Below are 26,049 nucleotides of genomic sequence, written 5' to 3'. Positions count from 1 at the left end.
ACACTTGTACATTTTCATGCACTGCCACTGATACCTGTGTGTAGTGCAAGCTTTATCATCTGTGCATACAGCTGACAATGTACAAAAAGGGAAAACTGACATGCACATGGAAAGCAGGCCCTATATTTACAAGTTTTAGATTATTAGCAATATAAAGCTGCATAGATCTATTAGTAAGCTGTGCAGGAAGTGGGGAGATGAAGGCCGTCCAAGCTTGGACAGTTTTCCCACAAACTATTTAGCCTTAATAAAAACTTTTGAATTTATCCCCAGACACTGGAAAAAATTTTCAGCGCTTAAGTTTCTTTCATTGAGAAACAGATGCCTCTATGTCCCAGTCACCTAGGCACTTTTGAAACATTTACCTTATTTTATTGATCACATCAGAGTTATGACTAGAGCAGATGGGGGAGGGGGAGAGGCAAGAAGAAATGAGAAAAAAAAATCTGTTAATCTTTGTGACAACTATAAAACAGGGGGAACCATCAAGTGCATTTACTAAGAAATGCTTAGTCATGTGTATGAATATCTCCAGAAACAAACTGTTTGAGGCAAGGGATTCAAACGCCATGTGCAAACATCTGTCATGTGAGGCCACAGCATTTGCCTAGCAGTCCAGTATAAATACTGCAACATACCAGACAATGATTTGTGAAAGAATTACAATTTCACACAAATATTTTGGCAAGATCATATAGGTATGAAACAAGAAAAAGCAACACTATTAATTTGTTAGATTAGCTTCTAACCCTCTCTCCACTGACTGACTTCTATCCTTCCAAAACTGTTGAGCTGTCTCGTAGGCAGATGCAGAGCTGTGGCTTTTGTTACAGAGATTAAACATTGTTGAACGTACAGGTACATACAATGCATTCAGCATTTCCTATGCAAGCAGCATTACAAGACAGATAGGAATCTAACACTAGTACCCAAGTCAGTATCCTTCGTGTATTAGCCATCATCTTACAATTCCATTTCTTTCTCATCTCCCTCCTCAACATGAAAATGTACAGGCATGTGCCTCACAGAATGGACATCAAGCAACAGAACCAGTGGCGGCCTCTACTACAAAGTGAGTGGTGTAGCAGAGGGTTTTTCATTTTCTTAGTGAAAGGAATGAGTTAAATATTTGTACCACTTAATTCCGTAAGAGTCAACAAGTCACACAAAAGTCCAAATTCTGGACATAACTATAATGGAGGTGGTGATTCTACTACCACAATTTTCTGTTGCCACAAGTGTGACAAAGATAACAGACCACAAGGAACTGATAAAATTTTTTATTCACTTTTGAATTTTTACACTTCCTGATTATTTTGTGTAAGGTGAAACTAGAACTTTTTAAAAGACATACACAAATCTAGTACATCAATAACCAGGTATTTCTTTTTGCTATACTATTCTCACAACCACGTGTGCTAGCAATATAACCGTCACAGAAGCAAACTTTAGGCAGAATACTGGTCAGTAAAAACAAAGCAAAAAGAGCTACCAGATATACAGACAGGCTCGGTTCCACATTCATCACTACTGCATTTACCAAGCGCCAAGTATTAACTGCACTATTTGTTCAGCTAGTAGAGGGGAGTTTTAAAATCAGTGCATGAAATTCTCTCTCCAGCAGACAGATGGATAGACAAACAGATGGATTCTACAGCTAGATGAAATGGTAGAGGGATGATATTGCGAGACTTATAGATGACTAATCCTAATCTTTTTCACTGCATTATTCATGCAACTCTTATTAAGTCTTATTTGATTGGACCTGTTTGAGAACACAACTAAATGAGAACATTTAGAGTTCTAATATCACAAGTTCCTAATAAGCATTACAAATGTGTAGGCCTGCATTCCAGTAAGAAATAGCGGGAAATCTTGAAAATTTAAGCCAGATCCTTGTATTACTTAAAAGTGGCAGATGTTAAGAGCGGAAGTCTATAGCAGCACTGGCAACTCTCAAACATTTCAATGAGAGACCTGCCCACTAGCACACTCATGTCTCTCCATCACCCTCATATCACCTTTAATCCACAAATAATGGAACGTATGTATATAGGAGTCCAGAATTTTTTTTTAAATGAAGTTTAAAAGCAGGTGAGAGGGTGAGGATGAACATCAATTCAATGGGAGGAAGATTTCAATAAAGTGAAAGATGGCAGATATTAGAAATATTTCTAGATAGAATTCAGAGTGGGAATACCAAAGGAGATTTTAATTCTCCTAAGTGAAATGCAATGTTGGCATTATTTTACTCTAAACATTATTATCCAAAAACTAATAAGGCCATTTATACAATATTAGTCTTTTCCTGTTGCAAGTTGACAATAGTGCACCAAGAAATCTCACTACTAAAGAACAGTCCAAGTTATAACTAGCTAATTTATTGCTGTGGGAAGGGGGTTTAAGTCATGCATATTATATGAGCACTGGATCATTTTTCAAAGTCAAACCCTAATTACTTGTAAATGTAATTTGGAAATCAGGCTACTATACTCCCAAAAAACTGAATCCTCAGAAAAGTAAGATTACTAAAAGTGAGCTTTTGACTGAAAGTGGTGCACCAAACTTGGTTAAAATGTCTATAGAGTGTGCCTGTTAAACTAACTCACTGAAGTGTGTTACTGAACTGGAATGCCACACAATGGATTGCTCTCCTTCCATGCTCCAGTGTCACAATATAATTTTAATAACTTTCTGTACAACTTTACAACAGAATTGTACTTCGACTATTGAGAGCCAGATTAATCTTTCCAGAGTTACATAATTAATGTCTAGTTTCTACCAGGAAGAGTTTTGTAAAGTCAACTGCAATCACAAAACCCATAATCACAGTGTTGAGTTAAAAATATAAACACGGTAATCATAACTGCAAATATTCATGATCAGAAAGTTCAGAATGCAGTTGTATAACCAATCTCCGTTTTAAGTACACAAAACACCAACCAATTGTTTTTACCCCACAGACAGTTTTTGCTACGTTGAGGTTGTGAAAGTCGATGTACTATTCTTTTTGCTTGTCGCACAAAGGGATATATGTGTAGGATACAGAGTGACATTGAACATATAGTGAAGCGTGACAGCCATTAGTTCTCTCCCTCCCCAGCATCCCCTTCATCTCCCTGGTTTTCCGATGTCCATAGCTGTAAGAAAATACAAACACATGTTTATGCTGAAAGCATGCAGTTAATTACATTGTCAGGAAAGGGGAGATGGGGTAATTAGCTGTAGGTTGTGCAATTTTCTTAATGGAAGAGTATTACATGATAAATTTAGTGGCAAAGAATTAGGAACTAAAACCAGAAGGCTGGATGGAGGCTTAGGAACAGAAAGCAAATGAAGCTTACAGGCAATACGCACTAGAGAAAAGGTAGCTTTTGGGAAGCTGTCAACAAAGTGCACCTTTCAACGACAACAGATTGCAGAAAGGCTTAGTGACTTGTGCTAGTGCAGTAACTGTGTTGATGCAACATACAAAGGATTTGGCTCTCAGATAGGTCCAATTACATCAAGTTGGTGTGGTTGTTTCTCCAGAAGAGAAGTGGCTTGTAAAGCAGAGAAACATACAAAACGTCTCATGATAAAGCCTACTTATTGGAGCCTGAAAGTATAACATTTACAACCGTGACAAGTTTAAAATATAGCAGTTTGTCCCAATGATACTTACAGTAAGGTTGTCCCTAAGTAGTTGCATGATCAGAGTGCTGTCTTTGTAAGACTCTTCATTCAGTGTGTCCAGCTCAGCTATTGCTTCATCAAAAGCCTGAAATGGGCAAGACAGTTTAACAGAACAGACAGATTCTCATTCTGTGCTCATTTGTATTCAGTTTCATTTACATAAATTTCTGATTTTACATTTAAGATTCAGTGACTGACTAGGAGTATTTTTCCCTGTCTAAAGAAAGTACCACATACAGGCTCAACTGCAATTAAGTGAAGACTAGGCCACTAGCCAAATGGAAGCATTCCATTCCATTATATGAGTTTTAAGAGTAATTCTTGGACCAGCCTTACTTCCCAGGCCACCATAAAACACTCAAGAAATGAGAGTGCTTACTCCCACAGAATGGACTGCTTCAAAGGCTCAAAAGCAATCCAGCCACTCTATTGAAGAGTAGCGTTGTCAGACAAGTTCCTTAGCGTGTCTTCACTAAAAATGGAGTACTCAAAGGTTTGAATGAGTGGTGAGGGCATGTATGAATAAGGCTGAAAAACTAGAGGTATCTTCAGGGTCATACCGGCTGCACATAGGAAGACAACTGAAGAAATAGGAAACAGTCTGACAGTGGAAGGAACAATGTACTTTCCACTAAACACCAATATGACCACAGTTGCAACCAACTTTTTATAAAATCTTCTATCATAGTTCATGTAGCCTGTTTGACAACTACCATGAAATAGGCCCTTTTTCTATTTAAGTATATTTCTATCACAAACGTACACACATTTCTTAAACAGACTGAGGCCAGTAACTTAAAAAGCAGAACAGTAGCAAGTGCAGTGCAAGTGAAAATCTCTTCTTGATACAAAATACTAGGACCCAAAACAGAGTGCACTCTATGTATAGGCTCACTAACTCCTAAGCAGTTACTTGACAGCTTTCAATTGAAGTAAGTGGAGGTGAAATAACAGAAATACCACATGGAGCTATTCAGCTCTCAGAGATTTGGTGGAATTTCAAGGAAAGATTAAGGACAAAATTAACTCACTGGTCATCTATTTGAGCACAATTAAACCATCAAAGAGTTTGCCACACCAATGAAACCAAAATGGTTCTGGCCTCTGAAGAGAAATTGGATGTTTTCAGAAGAGCACTCAAGTCACACTGGAGAAACTGACATCAAATTTTTGAAACATGTTCCACTAAAGACTGTGTTAGTTTCAGTTTTAGAAGCGCTAGATTAATGCAACCATTTTTAAATTTCCAAAGCAAGTCATTTCTGGGAGAATTCTGTGAAAGTGTGAAGAGGGAAGCTTGTTTTATTTCTCACAAGGCCACTTTCAATAGTCAACTGACTAGTATGCCTTTGCTAGCTTATGTGGAAAGATATTAAGATACAGATATTAGTGTGAAAGAAGGCCAGCACCTCTGAGACATGCATCCTCTTTACGACAGATTCTCCTTAAGGAGTATTCTATTTGCTTTTAGAAGAATAAAATCACTCAAAAGTATCTTCAGGAGGTACCACTGTACACATTTAATAGTTTTCACCTTAAGTAATTTCCTCCCCTTCCCCCACACAAAAATTCCAGTAAGTCTACTTACCGTCTTTGCCAGACTACAGGCTTTTTCAGGGGAATTTAATATCTCATAGTAAAAGACAGAGAAATTGAGAGCCAGACCAAGCCGAATGGGATGTGTAGGTTGCATCTCTTTCTTGCTAATTTCAAATGCTTCCTGGTAAGCCTGCTGAGAGTTTGATACCGTTGCTGCAAAAAGCGATTTCAGTAAGATTAATGCATGATAAGTCACTGCATCTCCTATCTTGGGTATAAGGCACAGTTTATTAACACGTTGGTCTGGACAATTTAGGAACTTCTGACATCAGGTAAATTCCAATTAGAAGATTAATAAATACCTACATGTAAAAAAAACAAGCACAAAGGAATTTCTTTCAATAATTTTAATCATAAAAACTTAGCAATATAAATGCAGGACTGCTCACAAGATTAAAAATGCAACGATTCATATAAATTTTTTAAAAAAAAAATCAAATATAGTCCTATGGTTAGTGCTGCCAAACTGCATTGTGTTTAAAAGCTAAAAGCCAACAGAAAAACAAGAAATAGTTCTGGAAAATAAATGCTGACAAATGAACTTGGGAGTGGAATTGTCTAATGAGCCATCCTTAATGCTTCTGAGAAGGAAGCGTTCAAAAGGTAACTTCAGTCCTGAGCTCCCTGGGTTAAAAATTGGGAGAATACTGGAAATGTGACTGCTCCTTCCCCAGGCTGATGGGCTCTAGAACAGTGGTGGGCAACATTGGGGTTCTGTGTGGGCTGAGACATGTCTTGTTTACTGTTGCAAGATTACACTGTTTTCCATCCGTGTAGCTTTTTCCTACTGGTATTACTAAACAGACATGTACTTAAATAAAGCAAGAGCACACGAAGTGGAGTGCATGCTAATTGCAAGCAACGTTGACTGACAGCTGTGCACTCCCTCTAATCAAAGTGCTGCTTTGGTTCAGTTGACACACCACAATTCTAGGTGCACAAATACAAATCAGCAAAACTAACCTACCCAGGGAGACCATCTTGGTAATGATAATTTTGCAGCCCACTGAGATGGAGGGCCATTCACACTGCCCACTGCTGCCTGAGAATGACCATCTAGCCTAGTGTTTCCCAATTGGTGCTCTGCAGAACCCTGGGGTTCCATGAAGCAAAAGTAAGGGTTCCATGAGAACCTGGCACTCCCCCGCTCCCTCTTAAAGAGACAGAGGCAAATCTCCATGGGTTTTTTTTTTTTTGCTCAAGAAATATCAGTGTGACTAATTTTTTTTTTTTTTTTTTTTGGCCTCGGAACCTAGGGGTTCCTTGAAATTCTTTCAAGCCAAAAAGGGTTCTGTGGCCAAATAAAATTGGGAAACACTGGTCTAGCCCTATGATCCTATTCCACGATCTGCACTGACTGCCCACTAATTTGTAGGAAGAGTTCAAGGTGTCAGTTTTTAACAAGGTAAAGGTCTCTAGGTTAAGACTTCTGAGTCCACCTATCAAAATGTGTTACCAATCAGTGAAGTTATTTCAGAAAGATCCTTTGATATAATCAGGAAGGTGTTACTGGCAGGACATTTTCCAACACATTTGTCTTCTCCAGCTACCAGAGCCTGGATTTGCTGAACTTTTGGACAGGTAGCAAAGCCTTTTCAGGCATGGGATAGGAGACGTTTGGGGACAGAGTAAGCTGAGAGATGGCAATGTGCTTGGCATGGTGTTAGAACCCACCTTTTGGGGGGGGGGGTTGGGGGAGAGGGAGACCGGTGTTGATCACTGCTGTGACACTGGCAGATTATGTTCCAGCTCTCATGCCAAAGCCTCAGGTCTAGTCACCTGTACATTATTATTGATCATAGTGATTGTTAAAGGTATAAGTGTATATTTAGTTTACATGAAGTTTAAACATCAATTGGATGTTACTGGCATTGTTTGCACTCATCTGTATCCTGTTATAATGAAACAGACAACATTGACATTGTGTAGAGTCTCATAACTAAATGCCATCAATTGAGAAAGAAGCCTTATGGACTGCAAATGAAGAACTAACAGAAAAGAGCTAACTTCAAAGCTAGTGGTCATTGTATGTGGTGATAAGAGGTCAAAGACTCAAAATACATTCCTCACGGTCATAAAAAAACCCATGTGGGTAGTGACACTGTCAGCTTGTTTTCTGAGATAAGCTCTCTGATGGAAAGATCCTGGACGTTTGGACATGTACAGGGAAGTGTACCAGATTCAAAGCAGAGATCCACAGAAACCACCTGGGTATCCTGAAGAGACTTTTTGGAAACTGTCAGTTTATTACATCACTACTACCATTTGGACTTACAAACTGACTCACCTTTGCATATTTTATACCCGTTTTAATGTCTCAATAGCTCATCTCCTTTTCTTAGCTAATAAAAGCTTTAGTCAATACATATATATTTTAGAGTGTGGCTATTTACATGTCTGAGTCAATTTGTTCAAGAGCCCCTCCTAAAAAGTAGGGGCTAAAGCTACCAAATTTGGGATGCAGCTTCATCTTCTCCTTACTTAATGCAAAGTCAGGGTTTGGTTGTCCCAGGAGAACTGGAAGCCTGCGAGAAAAGGGCAGTTTTCCATAACGTGCAAAGGGAGGGGCTGCTATTTGGAAGGACACAATAGGAATGTGGCCACTGGGGACAGCAGACCCGTAGGGGAGAGCTATCTGCAGTGGCCACTGCGTACAGCAAGCCATATCACCAAGGGAGTGGACAGCAGAGCCGGGGCTTTGCCATCTTGCCTACTAGAACACTGAATAAGTAGCATCCCCTTCCCTCAACTCTCTTCCCCTGCCCTGGTCCTTAGCTGCAGGGAGAGGTTTGGGGAGGGGCAAGAAAAAGACCCCTGGTGGGCGGGTGAGGGAGGATGGATGAGAAAAGGGCTGTGCCAGATGGGACCTCCCACCCTGAGCCCCTTTCTCAAGGCCCTGCCCTGAGTCCTGCACCCCTACACCACCAGCCTTCTCCCCTAAAGGGCCTGGGCAGCACCAAGTAAGACTGCTAGTTTGTTTATACACAACTGGCAATCAACATTGCCTTTGGCGTAAGATCTAGAATAGGACCGAGAACCCCCTTAGGTGGTGTGATTTTTGATTTAAGAAAGCTTTTTGTGGCAAAGTCCAAAGGTCTGTGACTCCATGTAAGATTGTTACAGTGATCCAATAGTTCACATTTGTCCCTGGCTTGGTGAAATCTAATTATAGAGCACACCATCAGGCGGAGGTGCCTGCCCTTTTCAGCACTCCAGACAGCATGACAAGAACATTCCCGCTGAACACAGAAACATATCTCTTCATACTTCATTCTGCTTTGTAGCTATGTGACTCCTGATAAGCTTTGTATATACACATCTAAAAGATTTTAACTCCACCTACTTTGTTTGCTGTCCCCAGATGCCACCTCTGAAAGATATCTGAAGTAATCGCCTTTCATTTTCAAATAGAAGACCTTGCTTTCTGGCTGTGTGGCATTGACAATAAGGTACTTATCCAGGAGTTCCTGAAAGAGGAAGTATCACAGAATTTCACACATGTATTTGTCCGGGGGAAAAAAATCAAATCACAGGAGTGAAACTTTAACTATCATGGTAAGCATTTAACATGCAGATGCAATTTCTAAGTGCTTATTGGTGAATGGTCACAGTTAACTGCAACACTCCCCTTCCCCGCACATGCTCTGCATTTAAAACTTGAACTGACAGGCTGGCTCAGTCCTCGCCTGCTAGTCTGAGTTTTAAACGGAAGAGAATACAAGAAGCCGGCTTCACTAGGCATGCAAGCAACTAGTCGATCATCAGATAAGCAAATGCTTACTGGATAGCTGATTAGTCACTCCCCCACTCCCCGACTGCCTCTATCAGAGAGAGGCAGCAAAGGGGGGGAGGGGAAGCAGGAGCTGGTGATGGGGGAAACCAGTAAAGCCAGTTCCCCCCCAGCACCATCTCCAGGATGCTGCCTGCCCCTCCTCCCCTGCTTCTATCAGAGGCAGCAGGAGGGGGTGGGGGGAAGGGGATAGGAGACACTGCTGTGAAGCAGTCCCTGTCCACAGGGGTCCCAGTGGTGATCTGGACACTGAATACAGTTACATAAAAGAAACTAAAATGCTCAGTTACTAAACCCAAGTTCTTTAGCCAAATCCTTAAGAAATTATTTTCCTGCCTGGACCTTTAGCATCTCAGATAAGTGAGGAACAGGACTCAAAAATGGTTGCAAAAGGAGTGAGCACCAGGAACCCTCCTGTATCTGTGTTTCTCTACCTGCGAGATTGAGACAATCAACCCTGATATTGTCCCGGGCAATTGCTGCAATGCTAACTGCTGTTATTTTTTCATCTTGGATTATTACCAGAACATCGTTGCAGATATCCTGCAATTCAGCCTCAATTTTCTCACGATACTCTCTTCCCATTTGCTGTTTCTTCTCATTCCTCTCTGTTTTCTGTTCAATGCTGGATATTACACGCCAGGAAGAGCGACGGGCACCAACCACATTCTTATAGGCAACAGAGAGTAGATTCCTTTCTTCATTGGACAGTTCATGTCCTTGCTCAGTGACAGCCTTCATAGCAGCAGCCATGTCATCATAGCGCTCAGCCTGTTCAGCCAACTTGGCTTTCTGTACCAGCTCGCTTTTATCCATGGCTATTCCTTGAAAGGAGAGAAAAAAAATTCTCGATTGCACAGTCTGTAGAAAGTGAATGAAAGGTAAAGGGATGTGGTATAAGTCATGATGATTAATAAGTGGGAAGTCTGTCTTCTTCATGATCAATGTACAGGCTGAACCTCTCTAGTCCAGCGACCTGGGGACTTGACTGGCATTGAACCACAGTATTTGCTGGACCCCAGGAGGTCAATACCAGGGACATTAAAATTAGTTTATTCAAGTAAACGTGTAACCGCTGAATTTTTCCAGCAGTTACGTGTTTACATGCTAGGGGGAGAGGGTGTCCTCCGTCAGTTCCTGCTTGACCCCTTGCTGCTGCTTCCTGCATGCCCCCCATGCTGCTGACTAAAATCATACTGGACCACAGATGTTGCCCGAACCAGAGGTTCAATCTGAAGTGAATTACTACCAGGAATTTAACTTTGTATTTTGGTTGTTTCACTAAGAGCAGCACCTTCTGATACATTTAAGAATCACAATTAATTACTCTCCCGGAAGAACCTAAACATTATCCTCTCAAATGTGAGATTAATACTGATGTCCAATCATATATCTTTCCTCCAAACAGATTTCTCCAATCTTCTCTGTCATGATACCATGTCCCCAATCTAACATCACCAGAAGTCTGAGAGGAAAGGCTGTATGTTCAAACACTTGCCAAAACAGAAAGCCAGAACTTTTTCATGTTATTGTATCTTCCAGTACTCTTCATGACAGAAATAATGTTCTTAAAGCAGAAGTATCTAAAATACTGGACAGCTCCTGCTGTCATTGAATAGCCCAGCCCTCCTTTACTTTGATGTAACAATGTTTTTGTGGATACTTCCAAAACAGCAAAAGAAAGCTAGCATTTCTTGCCAGAGATAATGTTTTTAATACTGCCATGCCAGGAACATTATTTCTTATATCTGTGTTTTTCTCTGCACATGAGATTTTTGAGACAAGCAACCCTGATATCTTGCAGCATTTTCAGAGTCAACCATATTTTAATACATAGATTGAAGGAGAATGCAATTGTAAAACAATAGAAAGAAAGACATTCATTTTTTTTTTAAATGCAATTTAACAGCTGGGAAAAAGGTCAGATATATACTGTGTGACTAGCCAATTCTCCACTGAGCACAGTTTAAGAATGTATGCCTTATGACAATGGATGGTGAAGTTAGTAAGGAAAATGGCTTTTCCTCACTGCTATGTTCTGTGTCTGCAAAGCACAATGGTGACATGATACATCTACGCCTAAACAAAGGACTTGTGTGGCATATGCATAGTCACTTTATTGATTTGCCTGTTCTGTGAGCCATTGGATCAATACAGATTTGTTTCTGAAAGAAGCCGCCCTAGAAAATGGGAATCATCCTGCACACATGTAATTAAAGTTCTGCACTACGTCTAATTCTGTTCCAAACACAGCTTTTTAGAGAGAGAGACAGATTCTACTGATTTAATGTGCCAAACTGATATTAAGATTGCAACTCTCGCCTAAGACATTAACTCACATTACTTCACTATCATAGCTCTATCTTTACCAGTCTACTCTAGGGAGACTCCAAGTCAGCTCATCACTGACCCTGCCAAGGAACCACCAGGTTTTGATTGTCAGAAAGATGGTGCAGATTGAGTCCCATCAGGCATTTCATTAGAGATCAAGTGTAAATTTGATACAGATGCAGATACATATTGGTAGTCATTGCTACTAGGGATGTGAATGGTTAACCAGTAAGCACCACCCTGACAAGGTGATGCTGACCGGTTGCAGTTAACCGGTAGGGGCTGGAGCAGCCACCCCACCCCCTGCCTTCTGTGGCAGGCCTGGCCCAGGCACACTGGGAGTGGGGGTGTTCCAGCCTGCCTCCAGATGGGATTTTACATCCCTAAAGACTATCTACCCAAACTATACAAAAGATGACTCCAAATAAGGGTGCCAGCTGAGACAGGATTTTTTATACTGCATACACTTAAGCTACATTTTCTAGAGGTGTTATTTCCCTGCTCATACACACAAGCTTGCGCTAGCTCTTACTGAGTACAGCTAGTATGAATAATGGTAGCAGAGGCATGACTTAGCCGTGACAAGTGAATACCCATGAGGTTCAGGTGGGCTTGTACTCAGAACAGCTAAGCCGGGCCTTCACTAGCACTTCCACTTCCACAGCTCCACTGCTATTTATATTTGCACTAGTTTGACAAGGGCTAGCACAAGTATGTATATGTGAGCAGGGGAATCAGACCCTTGAGATCAGTGTAGACATGGCTTTCATAAATATACTGCTTAGAAAATTGTGAGCTGAAAAGACAGATCAAAGTTAAACATCTTTTGGTCATTATTATTACCAACATGAAATTTTCAGCAGTTACATGTTTACATGCAGGGGAGGTGGGTTGCCAGGAGCCGGTGTGCATGGGAAGCCAGCTCCTTCCACTGCCTCCTACTGCTTTTGCTCCCTCAGGAGGAGAAGGGAGGATCTGACTGCCTGTAACCATGAAAGTTAACTGGAGAGCCCAGGATCATTGGTTACTTGTTTACACTTTCACATCCCTGGTAGAGATGCAGTGCTCTGTATTCCAATTCAACACAGTCATCCACTGCCTTCTTACCACTTCCCAAATTGCTATACAGGCAGTCCCCGGGTTACATGGATCCTACTTACATCAGATCCCTACTTACAAACGGGGTGAGGCAACCCCGCACTAGCTGCTTCCCCCCAGCAGACCAGGGAGACGTGAAGCTAGCGCCCCCCCAACAGACCAGGAGACGCGGAGCGGCTTTTCTCAACAGACACCTCAACTTGAGAATAAAGGACTGAGGAAAGTGAGGTGTGGGAGAATAAAACTGAGCTCTGGAGAAATGTTTGGCTAGAGTTTCCCCTACAATATGTACCAGTTCCGACTTACATACAAATTCAACTTAAGAACAAACCTACAGTCCCTATCTTGTACGTAACCTGGGGACTGCCTGTACTTTTAATTATGAAATGAATTCAGTTTACATGCTTAACACCGTAACTAATTCACAGCTGTGGACCCATCCTTTCACTCAATTGCCAAACTTTCACTATTAATTTGAAGATCAAAGTATGTCTGTATCAACAGTGTTTTGTAGCATTTGAAAGCCAGTCACAAATATTAAAACATTCCAACTAACTGTCCGACTCCAATTTCCTCATAACCTGCACTGTAGCATTTTCACTGTAGTCACTTCTAGGTTTACCACAAGAAGTTTACACAATACCACTACCAAAGGATTGAGATTTTTGTTGTGAAAAATAGTCTGAATGCTGAAATTTAGAGACAAGTAGTTTTAAAACCATTTCCATGTTGTCGTTTTAAAAGTCTGCATTCTATTCTGTCTGTGCTTATCTGGTAGCACAGCACAAGTAGTGCTGTGAATTGTGAAAATATCACCTGTGCAGAATTCACATTAGGAACTGTGGAAGGTTTATTAATATGATGCTAACTAGGAATGTCAATGTGTAGAGCCTAGGGTTATCAGTTAATCTTGTTGACTACATGCCTCCCACCCACCCCCCCCCAGCTGCTGCCAGATCTGCCTGCTCCCAACTTAAAAGCCAGTTCACCCCAGCACCAGCTCCACAGTGCCACTTGCCCTCCCCTATACAGCTGCCTCTATGGGGTCTGATTCTCCCTGCTGACCGAGGCTGCTCTAGCATCTCACAGAGCAGCCTCTGCCTGCAGTGAGCCTGGGCCTGCCACAAACAGAAGCTGTTCCACATCAGCAGCCCTGCTCATGGGGGGGGGGGGTGAACTTCTCACAGACAGGGGCTATTGTTGTGGAGCAGCCTCTGTCCTTGGGGAGCTCAGACCCCCCGCAGTCAGGGGCTACTGCAACAAGAGTATGCAGTGCTGTTTAAAAAACAAATCTAATAAGAATTCAAATACCGTCAAGTTTTCTTCCAATAAGTAAGGTATCGCCACACACCAAAATGTGAGTACCATGGCAGTACTCACCTACCATCACTCTCACGCAAGGTTTTGCTGTATAAAGGAACACTGTTAGTGTCTTGATTCTCCACCGCTTACCTTGTTAGAAGCTTGGAGAAGGGCTTTGCAGAGCTATGATGGCTTGGGCTCCATAAGAAGGAAGTGTTTGCCAGAAGGAAAAAAAACACAAGGAAAGTAGTAATGTTTGGGGGGGAAAAAGCCACTATCAGCTGTAGCTGGTCCCTCCCATAAAGGAGCTGAAAGCTATGTCCTTCCTAACAGATTAGTGTGCCACAGCCTGGAACACATCCCTAGGATGCCTGTAAAATAAGCTGCATATGTTCTTAGGCTACAAGTGAAAGTCATCAGCAGCAATTATCTGCCACTAACAGCAGTACATTCAATGACAATGGTAGTGGGGTAGTGACAGGAATTGTATAATGCAGTGGTTCTCAAGAACTTTTAGGCCCGTGGTCTACCCCACTCATCATAAATCTTTCCATGGCCCACCAGCCCACCAATGATGACAAAATGAGTGTAGGAGGGGGTAGAGTTGCAAGGTCTGAGCAGGAAGGAGGGTGCAGGCGCAGGCGCAGGCTCAGGGTAGGGAGTCTGGCCAGGAGGCTGGGTGCAGGAGCAGGTGGAGGATAGCAGGTCTGGTTGAAAGGGAGCATGCAGGGATAGGGGTGCAGTGTCTTGGTGGTGGGGGGGAGACTGATGGTAGTGTGGGGCTGGGGCATGAGGGGGATGGGGGCACTTCTCTGGCTCTGCACCCCCAGGCACTGCTTCCTGCTGCTCCTATTGGCGAGGATTCCAGCCAATGGGAGCAGCAGAGAAAACCTCCAGGCAAGCAGTTTCCTGTACTGCTGTTCCCCCAGCTGGGGTGCTGAGAAGCACCAGCATGCAGAATTGTTTCCTCCCCCAGGAAAGGAGCCAGTACTAGCATTTTAACCTTGCAGGGGGAGAGAGAACTGGAATGCTAGCATGGGCTTCTCACTGTGGGGGGGGGGGGGGGGGGGGAAGGGAGATGGGGAGAGTCCCAAAGCCTACAGCCCACCTCCAAGATCACAGACCACTAGTGGTCCTCGGACCACACAGAGCCACTGGTCTAATGTAATCATGATACTTTTTACAAGTCACAACCAGCAGATCTAGAGAAGTGATTATTCTCCTTTATTCAGCTCTAGTGAGGACATCTGAAGTATTGTATCCTATCTAAAAATCTAAAAGGAGTTTATATATAAAGTGAAAACTAGGCCAAATTACAAAGGATGAATATTCACACACACAGGTACGCAGGGGCAAGATTAGAAAGGCAAAGGCACAAAGTGAGCTCAACCTAGCTAGACATAAAGGGTAACAAGACGACATTCTACAAATATATTAGAAGCAAGAGGAAGACACCAACGACACAGTAGGCCCACTGCTCAGTGAAGCAGGAGAAAACAACAGGAAACTTGGAAATGGCAGATGTGGTTAACCACTTTTCTTTCTGTTTTCACTAAGAAGTTTGATGGTGATAGAATGCCTAACATAGTGAATACTAGTGGAAATGGGATAGGTTTAGAAGTTAAAATAAAAAAAGAACGAGTTAAAAATTACTTAGAAAAGTTAGTTGCCCTCAAATCACAAGGGCCTGATGAAATGTATCCTAGAATAGTCCAAGGAGCAGATAAAGGAGGTCTCTGAGTCTTCAGCTATCGTCTTTGGAAAATCATGGAAGTTGGGAGAGATTCCAGAAGACTGGAAAAGGGCAAATTAGTGCCAATCTATAAAAAGGGAAATAAGAACAATCCATGAAACTACAGACCAGTCAATTTAACTTTGATGCCAGGGAAGATAATGGAGCAAGTAATTAAGGAATTCATCTACAAACATCTGGAAGATAGTAAGGTGATAGGTAACAGCCAGCATGGATTTGTAAAGAACAAATCATGTCAAACCAATCTGATAGCTTTCTTTGATAGGATAACAAGTCTTGTGGATAAGGAAGAAGCGGTGGACATGGTATACCTAGACTTCAGTAAATCATTTTATATGGTCTCACATTACCTTTCTATCAATAAACTAGGGAAATACAACTTAGATGGGGCTACTATAAAGTGGGTGGTCCATAACTGGCTGGATAATAACTACTCTCTGAGAATGGTTAACAGTTCACAATCATGCTGAAAGGGCATAACAAGTGGGGTTCCACAAGGGTCTGTTTTGGGACTGGCTCTGTTCAATATCTTCATCAACAATTTAGATGATGGCATAAAGAGTACGATTATTAAGTTTGCAGATGATACCAAGCAGGGAGGGGTTGCAAATGCTTTGCAGAATAGGGTCAAAATTCAAAATGATCTAGACAAATTGGAGAAATGGTCTGAAGTAAATAGGATGAAATTTAATAAAGACAAATGCCAAGTATTCCACTTCGGAAGGAACGATCAGGTTCACACATATAGGAATGAGAAATGATTGTCTAAGAAGGAGTACTACAGACAGGGATTTAGGGGTCATAGTGGACCACAAGCTAAACAGGAGTCAACAGTGAGAGACTTAAAAAAAAGCGCGCAGCAGCAAACGTGATTCTGGGATGCATTAACAGGAGTGTTGTGAGCAAGACACGAGAAGTCATTCTTCCACTCTATGCTGATTAGGCCTCAATTGGAGTACTGTGTCCAGTTCTGGGCACTACATTTCAAGAAAGATGTGAAGAAATTGGAGCAGGTCCAGAGAAGAGCAACAAAAAAGATGAAAGGTCTAAGAAAACGACCTATGAAGGAAGACTGAAAGAATTGGGCGTGTTTAGTTTAGAAAAGAGAAAACAGAGGGGACAGGATAGTGGTTTTCAAGTATCTAAAAGGGTGTTACAAGGAAGAGGGAAAAAAAATTGTTCTCCTTGGCCTCTGATGTTAGGACAAGAAACAATGGGCTTAAATTGCAGCAAAGGAGGTTTAGTCTGGACATTAGGAAAAAGTTCCTAATTGTCCGGGAGGTTAAACACTGGAATAAATTGCCTAGGGAGGTTGTGGAATCTCCGTTAACTGGAGATATTTAAGAGCAGGTTAGATAGACATCCATCAGGGAAGATCTACAGTGCTTGTTCCTGCTGTGAGGGCAGGGGACTGGACTATGACCTCTCAAGGTCCCTTCCAGTACTAGTGTTCTATGATTCTGTGATTGTGGATCCTCCATTAGGGATGTTAAATATCGGTTAATTGAACAGTCGTGAAACCTCATGATTCTATTCTATAGTCCTGGGGGCAGGGCTGGTAGCCAGTGCACTCCAGCCTCACTCCCGAGGAGCTCTCTGCCACTCCATGCTGCTGCCTCTGTATCAGAAGCAGCAGCACGGAATGCTATGCAGGAACTGGTCCATGAGGGCAGCCAGGTTAAAAATCAGCTGCCCTTGTGGACCAGCTGCCTGATGCCTTGTGCTGCAGTCTCTGATCAAGAGGCAGCAGCACCCGGTGGCAGCAGCTCCTGTCTAGGGGGAGTCTAAGCTTCTAGACATGGCATGAGCTGGAATTGAGCTCAGCTGCCTGCCCACCTGGCTCCTAATACTCCTTAAATGCAGAGCAGCAGCAGGGGTAGGTCCTGGACCTGTTGCAAGCAAGGACTGAGCAAGGCTGCTGTCCAGCCTGCTAAAAAATTTACTGGCAGGGAGGGGAGGCAAATGCATGTAGTCTATAGCATTAACCTATAAGCTTTTGCTTATCGGTTAATCAACTACACTATTACATCCCTACCATCCATTACAAAAAGGATGTGGACACATTGTAGAGTGTCCAACAGAGGGTAACAAAAATGATTAGGGGGCTGGAGCACACGACTCATGAGGAGAGCCTGAAGGATTTCGGCTTAGTCTTCAGAAAAGAAAGGAAGAATTTGATAGCAGTCTAACTACCGGAAGGGGGGTTCCAAAGAGGGTGGAGAGAGCCTGTTCTCAGCAGTGACAGAATGAGGAGCAATGGCCTCAAGTTGCAGTGGGGAAGGTCTAGGTTGGACATTAGGAAAAACTATTTTACTAAGAGAGTGGTGAAGCACTGGAATGAGTTACCTAGGGAGGTGGTAGAATCTCCATCCCTAGATGTTTAAGTCATAGCTTGACAAAGCTCTGGCTACGATGATTTAGTTGGGGTTGGTCCTGCTTTGGGCAGAGGGTTGGACTCGATGACCTCCTGAGGTCTCTTCCAGCCTTATGATTCTATAAGAGTTTGATAACGAGGCTTTTTAGTTGCAAGTATAAGATGTTCATATTTGAGATACTGCTTTTCAGATTTAAGAGCCTGCCAAACCAGGGCTTAGAACCCCTCCAAAAGGTAATGACTGGACACCAACTCTGATAAAGAATGCCAGCAAGCAGAACGTTGAAAGCCATTAAGGACTCGGACACCAGAACTCTGAATCTAACACTCTTGACTTCTCATTCCTGCGAACTGAGAAAAATCTCTAGAGCCTGTCTAGCCTCACTTCCAACACCGCAACCAGCTCAAGTAATCTTAAAGGAACTGACCTGTGTTCACAAGGAAATTAAAAGGTTTCAAGTGAGTTTGCCTGCTCATGTAGAGATGGCCTACCTTGGATTTCTTTAATTGTACAGCCTGAGAAATGTATCTGTAAAAGGCACTCATTTGTTTTCATGGGGAAGAGGTGGCTCTGTGGGAGCTGGTGCACAAGGCAGCAGGTGGCTTAAAAGCTGGCTCTCCACCACCTTTCTGCTGCCTCTAATACAGAAGCAGCAACACAGGGGAGGGGCAGGTGGGAGCTGGTGCTCAGGTGTTCCCACAGAGCTGCCTCCCCCCACATTGATGCTTCTGATACAGAAGCGGGGGGGAGAGAAGAGGTAAGGCTTGTGTGATGGTTAACCAATGAGCACAGGCTTATCGGTCAACCATTTAAACCAATATGCTATCATATCTTTGTGAGGAGTGAGAGAAAGGCACAAGCATTTTAAAAATGGCACTCAAGGTCAAAGTAAACCCATAGGATTTGCAAGCAAGGACAAAGGGAATTTTGGATTTAGGGAATTTGGGATTTATGTATATTTTAATGACAGTTGCGAGATAAAATATTTAGCCGTTTCCGAACAGATTACAACAGTTCTATGAGAAATCGCATTTTAGGCCTAAGTTACTTGAGAAAAATCATAACTGCTTTTATAGACTTTATTGCTTCCAATCTTCAGGAACTAGTCAAAACTAACTGTCAAATCAGATCAGGCGTAACTGCATTTAAACACTGTAGAAAGCATATGAAAAACTGGCACTGAAAAATATCTGACTTACATAATATATTGAACTGGAGAAACAGTACTAATAAATCTTCATTGTCCTGAAGTCGGCTTTCAATGACCTGTTCTTCTGACAACAGACGTTTTAATGCTTACGTTAAAATTAATAAACATTTCTCTACTAGAAAAGATTTGGGAAAGAAAGGAGTGCAATAACTGGTTTAACATACATCAATAAGGAGTCAGGCACAGTGGTCCCTCTAATTTTTCCTGACTGTGTAGAATACATTGTATGTCCACTGATATGGAGGGTGATATGTGACATCACCTTCATAATGGTGCACGCAACAAAATTCACATGGCAGTGGTGGGTCAGGCGGTTCAGGCATGGGGCAGAGGGTTGGGATGCAAGCGTGTAAGGGCTGAGGGTGCAGGCTTTGGGATGGAGCTGGGGGATGATGGACTCAGAGCTCGGGCAGAGGACTGGGGAGCCTGGGTATGAGGCTTCTGGCTGGGAGTGAAGGTTCTGAGGTGGGGCTGGCTGAGAGGTTTGGGGTAAAGGAGGGTGCTCCACAGCATTGTGAGGAGAGAGACTCCCTCAGCTCTCCTTCACAGAAGCACTTGGCCTGGCGGGGAGAGGCGCCTCTACCCACCACAGCAATTCTGGGGCTGCAGGATAGGGCCTCTCCCGTGGCCATAGCAGGTTCAAGCCAGGACTGGGTTGCAGCTGGAATAGAGGCTGCCCTGACCGCAGCTGAGTCCAAGCCAAGACAGAGCTGTCCTGGCTGTGGCAAATCCAGCTCACAGCAAAGTTGTGGACAGGGCACACTTACCTTGCCACCATAGGTCTGGGCCAGCACTGGGTTGAAGCCACCCCGCCCAGGACACAGCAAGCTGAAGGCCAGGCTAAGTTGGGGCAGGGGAAAGAGGCAGCTTTCCCACAGCTGCAAGAAGTCCCCAGGCAGGTTCCTTGAGCACCTATGCAGCACTAAATACTGAGCTGCATGGCTTACAGGGAATTTTGTTCAGGCAGAAAGGTGAGTTAATACACTAACCTTTCACTCTGGGAGAAGTTAGTTTGAATCTAGATTTGATCACAAGTATAAGTTTGTTAGTTTTGGATCCATATGTGTTTATTCTCATCATAAAGCTATAAGGGTGTGTCTAGACTACATGGCTCCGTCGATGAAGCCATGTAGATTAGGTTTCTAGACATGGGGAAAGAAAGGGGCGATTTAAATAACCGCCGCTTCATTTACATCAAAATGGCTGCCGCGCTGTGCCGATCAGCTGTTTGGCGGCACAGCGTGGTAGTCTGGACGCTCCGCGGTTGAGCACCGCGGAGCGTCCAGACTACCACGCTGTGCCGCCAAACAGCTGATCGGCACAGCGCGGCAGCCATTTTGATGTAAATGAAGCGGCGGTTATTTAAATCGCCCCTTTCTTTCCCCATGTCTAGAAACCTAATCTACATGGCTCCATCGACGGAGCCATGTAGTCTAGACACACCCTTATAGCTTTATGATGAGAATAAACACATATGGATCCAAAACTAACAAAGTTATTATTATTTAATCGCTGCTTCATTTCCCTTTTTTGAGTATTCTAATCTACATGGCTCCGTCAACGGAGCCATGTAGTCTAGACGCACCCTTAGATTTAAAACAGGAAGAACAGAATAATACTGGAGATCTTTGCAGATCTGCCTACTAAAAGTGAACAGCACTTCACGATCTTATTTGATTTTAGCTAGTGACATTAATGCAGCAATTCACCCCAAAATGAAAAATCTATATTAATGTCACATCCCACACTCCAGTTCCATAAATGTGGAGACTAGATGGGGATTCAAAAGGAGACTACTGCCCTCAAAACAAAGGGAAAAAGCTTCCGTCATGATTTAGTCATGTGCATGCTAATGCAGGAACAACTGCAGTATTGACAAGAGAGTTTGGATGATGAAGAGGATATCCACCATGCAGTAGTTCTCAACAGGCATCACTACTGATGGGTACCCTTTAAAGGGAATGGAATCAATGTGTTTCTCAGCTCCCAATGAATACAAGAACCTCCTTTGCCTTTCAATACCAGGTTTTTCACTTTGCTAGAGCTGTGTTTTTTATCTTGACCTAGGGATTTAGGAGTGGTGAGAAAGAACACTGGAAACTAAATATAGGCTACTCTCTGACATCAGCATTTCTCATTCATTTCCTTTCCACAAAGGAAAAAAAATTCATCACTCCAAGTTAATGGAAAAATAAAGTGCTCACTTTTATATATTAGTAAAATGTGACATCAGGAAATTGTACCTTCCCAGTAAGATTTTACCCAAACAAAGAAAGCTAATTTCTCCTCTATCAAGAAGTCAAGATGACCAGTAATATTAGTAAGATGCTCTTTGCATATTTTATGGCTTTAAGCAGGCAGCAGAACACATGAAATATCCTCTCTGACCTTGTGTCATGCAGCCTCACTCTCTTCCAAAATCCTCAACAAAACATATCTTTCAGTTAGCTTTCCAATGTGACCACCATTGTAGGGTGACCAGATAGTAAATGTAAAAAAAAATCAGTACGGGGGTGGTGGGTGCATATACAAGACTAAACGCCAAATATCAGGACTATCTCTATAGAATTGGGGCATCTGTTCACACTAGTTCACACAAATGCTACCCCAAATCTTCATTAAAATTTAGAAAAGACTGACAAATCTTATGCTTTCATTTCTGCACAGTCACCCGCCTATGCATACACAATCTTTTTCTCACCCCTTTTTTGTCATCTCTTGTTATGTTATTTACTTAGGGCTTGTCCTCACAAGGAAAGTCTGGTGAAATAAGCTAGGTTGTGAATTTAAAAGCCCAATTGCTATTCCACTCTTGCTCTGTATGTTAACACTTATTCCACACCAAGGGTACAAATACACAGCAGTCAGACGGTGTAACTGAAACATACATGGGTAGAGCACTGCCCAACTACACAGTTTATCAGCACCTGACCCATGATCTGCAAAAATTATCTGCAGATATCCACATCCACAGATTTGAGGGCTCTACACGGTCTGAGGTTGGGAGAGAGCGACCTTCCAGTTAAGAAGTCACATGGACAGCTATGGGAAGCCCACGGGGATTTATGGCCTTTCGCTTGCCCTCTGCCAGGCGGGAAGCCTGAGGAATCGGAAACATAGCTGGAGGCTGCTCTCAGGCCCCCCTCTACTCTTCCATCCCAGGGCTCCATGAGTTCCCACAGTTCCCAGCCAGAGCAAGATGGGGGAGACCTGTGGAACCACCAGAGGGCTGCTCAGGCCCCCTACCCACAGCAGCTGGAGGGTCCACCATGGATCCCCACAGCTGCTGCACAGCTCTCCCCAACCCAGCTCCAGCTGGGTGATAGCTGGGACTGGCAGTTGCAACTCAGTCATGGTAGAAATCAGCCAGACAGCTGTGCTGAGCCATGGCAGGCCCTCCACCTGCCCAGGGTAGGGAGCCCCAAGCAGCTCTTAGCCATATCCCTGCCCAGCTCAAGTGGAGGGATCCTGGCTCTCCACAGCTGCCAATGTAGCTCTTCCTGACCCAATTCTGGCCAGGAAGCAGCTTGGACCTGCAGCCCAGCCACAATAAGAACTAGGCAGGCAATTGTGTGTAAATGTAGCACACTTCACCTGCCCAGGATGGGGGGCCCAAGCAGTCCCTAGCCTGGGGCCTCGCCCCTCAGCCCCACTGCACAGTGTCCCTGATTCCCAGTTCCACAGCCATGTGGAGGTGAAGGGACCCAGGCTCCCCACAACTACCAGGGCAGCTCTTCCAGAACTAGATTGGGTGGGAGGTGGGAAAGGGAGGACAAAGTTAAGAAAGGAGGGAAAGAAGTGCTGAGAGCTGCAGTCTGTCCACAGTAAGAGCCAGGCAGGCAGCTGTAGGGAGACAGGACAGACCCTCCACCTACCCTGGGCAGGGGGCCTGAGAAGTGTCTGGCCCCAGTCTCTGCCCCCCAGGGCAGATGGAGGATCCCAATCCCAGTTCCTCACAGCTGCCTGAGAGGTTATCATCAGAGCCCTGCAAGAATACAAATTTTGTATCCACATCTTTGTCATCTGCAGAAATGGTCTACAAATATCCACATCCATGGATATAAAAGCAGATACTCGCAGATTTGTAGAACTCTATGGATAAGCACACAGAAACTAGTTTTGATCTGGCTAGTTAGCTAAAAACAACACGACAGCCATATCAGCACAGGCTAGCCACTGAATGCAAGCCCTTTGGGAGTCTAGATATGTATTTGGGTGATGAGCCCATGCTACTGCGGTTTCACTGCTATATTTAGTGAGCCAGTTAGAGCCAGGTATGGCTACATGTGCTGCAGTCAAATCTCCTAATTGCTGGGGAGATGTACTTTAAAACAAGTCTTTTTGAAGTTAATTTAATCCACCTCTAAAGTGGATTAAGCAAAACTGAATCCCTACATGTGCACCTAGTGGTGAACAGGTATTGTACATTATCTATTCTAGGCTATTTTCCCATGTAGACAAGTCCTTAGACTGTAAACTTTTTAGAGCAGGGACCTGTCATTTTGTTCAAACCATTGCACATATTTATAGTGGTGTATAAATAAAGGACAGTTGCAATTGGAAACAGGAAGGCATACAATGTACTTAACAGGGTTAGATTTTTATTTCAGCTACCATAATCATTTCTGGCTAAAGTCCAGATGAAAGTAGTGAGTTTCCCAAAACCCTCTTCCCTCTGGTGTAAACTTCATGCAAAAATAAATGTTTATATTACAACAAATCACCTTCACTAATAAAAAGAATGTGAAAGTATTTACTTTACAGGATGGGATACAGGTTGCGGAAAAAATAAAGAGCCATACCACTGCAATGCTTTAGTTTTAATGTAATGTGCATTGGGACACTAGCCTTCACTCAAAACCTTACTTATATTGCACTCAGTCTCCTAGTCTATTTGAACACATAACGAAACCCACACACTTAACCTCCTCTGCTTAAAAGATACTGAGAATCAGAAGAGCAAGGATCTTTCTGGTCAGAAGAAGGTGCATTGACAAAACCAAGTGTGCAAATCTGCACTGGATCTTTTTTGCTTTAATGCTGTCTCACTTTATCCATTCCAAATTAATGCAAAAACTGTGCATTATAAATACAAAATCCGAATATGATTATATGGTCAGGACACTTCATTTGCAATCAGCTACTTTGCCAGGTGCCTACCACTTTGGGATCTAAGAGACAAAAAATAAATGGTAAATAAATGATAAAAAATGGTGTTTTCTCCCTCTGGAAGAGGATGATGGTCTGTATATGGTGGGGGGGGGGGGGGGGAAGGGGGAGAGAGGGGAAGAGTATGAATGTATACCTTCCAAGTTTTTTTAATGGTCTCTGTCATGCGGAACTATCAAAAAGGATACAACCCCCTACATAAAGTGCAGTCAGGCACTTTGTGAGATCTCTGATTCAGATAACCTAAGCACACCAAACCTATGAAAATTTCAGAGCCTTATAAATATTTTCAAGCTATTTACGTTACAAATACAGAATAATTTAGCTTTTAAAGTATTACATATCATTCAATTTGATTGTTAGGAACATAATGTCAAAAAGACCACATCAAATAAATTACTAGTTTAACTGAAATCTTCACTTGGGACAGACTCTTACTTCCAGCACATTATGACAGCACTGATACTTGCACTAAACAAGATAACATCTGTAGATTATAACATCAAGTCAATTTATGGGGTTTTTCTTAAGAAATCCTACAGATTGTGCCTGATGCCTGAACCAATAGTCTTTCCTCTAATACCCTCCCTACGTTTCGTTCTGCTCTGTGCCACAGCAGAGGCTAGCGATAACACATAATATGCCACCTTTGTTACCTGTATTACTGGAACACCTAGGAGCCCTAGTGGTGGAGTAGGACTCCATTGGGTTTGGCAGCATAATGCCTGTGCACCCACACCTGTACAGGATTTTATAAAGATGCCAGGGATGCATCTTTACCTCCTCCCTATTTGTCAGAAACACCACCTGGAGTGGCTATGTGAAAAGGATGCTATGAAGTGCCATGAAAATGATTCACATCTCCCCAACCCAGCAAGGGATTTTAGTTAAGAATCATTTTCCTGCGCTGTAGGCATTGCCTGAATGGAGCAGCATGGCGAGGCTGCTGGGCATCAAGGCCCGCGGCAGAACACCGCAGGGAGGCTTTGGACGCCAGGCCTAGAATCGGCTTGACCCCGACAGGGAGAGGCGCGTTTTCCAGCCGGCAGGAACCGATGGACCTTGGTCAGTCACGCCAAGGGAACAGCCCCTGCCAGCGACGGCTGCCGCACACAGGTGTGCGAGGCCAGTCTAGCCCTCGGGGGAGAAGGTGACTCAGCCTGGGTGGGGCACGGCGGGGAAGGCGGTGCCGCCAGTGCCAGCTCAGGCCCTGCAGCAGCCTGGGGGAGGGGAGCGGGTCACACCGTTACCTGGGCGGCTCCCCTTCCCCGCCCGGCTCCCCTAAGATACACGAGCTACTGCAGACTGGGGGGGGGGAGGAGCTGCGCCCCCGGACGAGCCCTCGGCAGCCCCGCGGCCTGCGAAGGCCTCCGCCCGCCCCTCCCGCCCGCGGGCCTTGCCGTCCCCGAGGGAGGAAGGGAGGAGCTGGGCCAGCGGAGGCTGGGGGACCTGCCCCCTCCTACTTCCGCGAGCCCTGCGGCCTGCCGGGCCGCGCAGCACCCACCTCCCCCACGGCGGGGGAGAGAGAAGGGGCGAGGCCCTTCGCGGCTCCCAGCCCCCGTGCGCGGGGCCGAGCCCGAGTCCCTCACCTGGCGGAAGGCTCACACCTCAGTCCCGGGCGGGTCAGGAGACTCCGAGCGCGGCGGCCCCTTCGCTACCACGCACACCCTGCGGCTCCAGCACCACTTCCGGCGCTAGCGCCACACCCCTTCCGGGGGCCGGGCACGCCCCTTTCTCCCCATTGGGC

The 26,049-nt window shown here is 43.9% G+C and overlaps 2 protein-coding genes across 2 annotated transcripts in view; both read right to left on the bottom strand.

The window, feature by feature from the left end:
* Nucleotides 1–5,295, bottom strand: part of PABPC1L (poly(A) binding protein cytoplasmic 1 like) — a 37,731-nt gene extending 32,436 nt beyond the window's left edge. The window contains exons 1-2 of the mRNA XM_075901264.1: nucleotides 5,264–5,295; nucleotides 3,665–3,760 (exon numbers count right to left, since the gene is read on the bottom strand). The gene's annotated coding sequence lies outside the window, so the exon portion shown is untranslated. The remainder of the gene's footprint in view (nucleotides 1–3,664; nucleotides 3,761–5,263) is intronic.
* YWHAB (tyrosine 3-monooxygenase/tryptophan 5-monooxygenase activation protein beta) lies at nucleotides 1,266–26,049 on the bottom strand. The gene is made up of 6 exons (XM_075901272.1): nucleotides 25,892–26,049; nucleotides 9,587–9,888; nucleotides 8,618–8,741; nucleotides 5,264–5,427; nucleotides 3,665–3,760; nucleotides 1,266–3,140 (listed from the first exon to the last, which is right to left on the bottom strand). Exons 2-6 carry the CDS (start codon nucleotides 9,878–9,880, stop codon nucleotides 3,084–3,086), a joined length of 735 nt encoding a protein of 244 aa, XP_075757387.1. The 5' UTR covers nucleotides 9,881–9,888; nucleotides 25,892–26,049; the 3' UTR covers nucleotides 1,266–3,083.

This window comes from Pelodiscus sinensis, chromosome 18 (genome assembly GCF_049634645.1).
Source record: "Pelodiscus sinensis isolate JC-2024 chromosome 18, ASM4963464v1, whole genome shotgun sequence".
Classification (NCBI taxonomy): domain Eukaryota; kingdom Metazoa; phylum Chordata; order Testudines; family Trionychidae; genus Pelodiscus; species Pelodiscus sinensis.
Note: the sequence above shows the minus strand (reverse complement) of the source record. Positions and strands in the feature narration are given on the sequence as shown.

Bases quoted from the DNA above. Each gene is read 5' to 3' on its own strand.
- YWHAB (XM_075901272.1), bottom strand. From the start codon at position 9,880: ATGGATAAAAGCGAGCTGGTACAGAAAGCCAAGTTGGCTGAACAGGCT. The intron at 5,428-8,617 runs GTAGGTGGAGTT...CGCTTTTTGCAG, and splicing joins ATCTGGGGACAGCAAACAAA to CAACGGTATCAAACTCTCAG. The intron at 3,141-3,664 runs GTAAGTATCATT...ATTTTCTTACAG, and splicing joins TACTTAGGGACAACCTTACT to CTATGGACATCGGAAAACCA.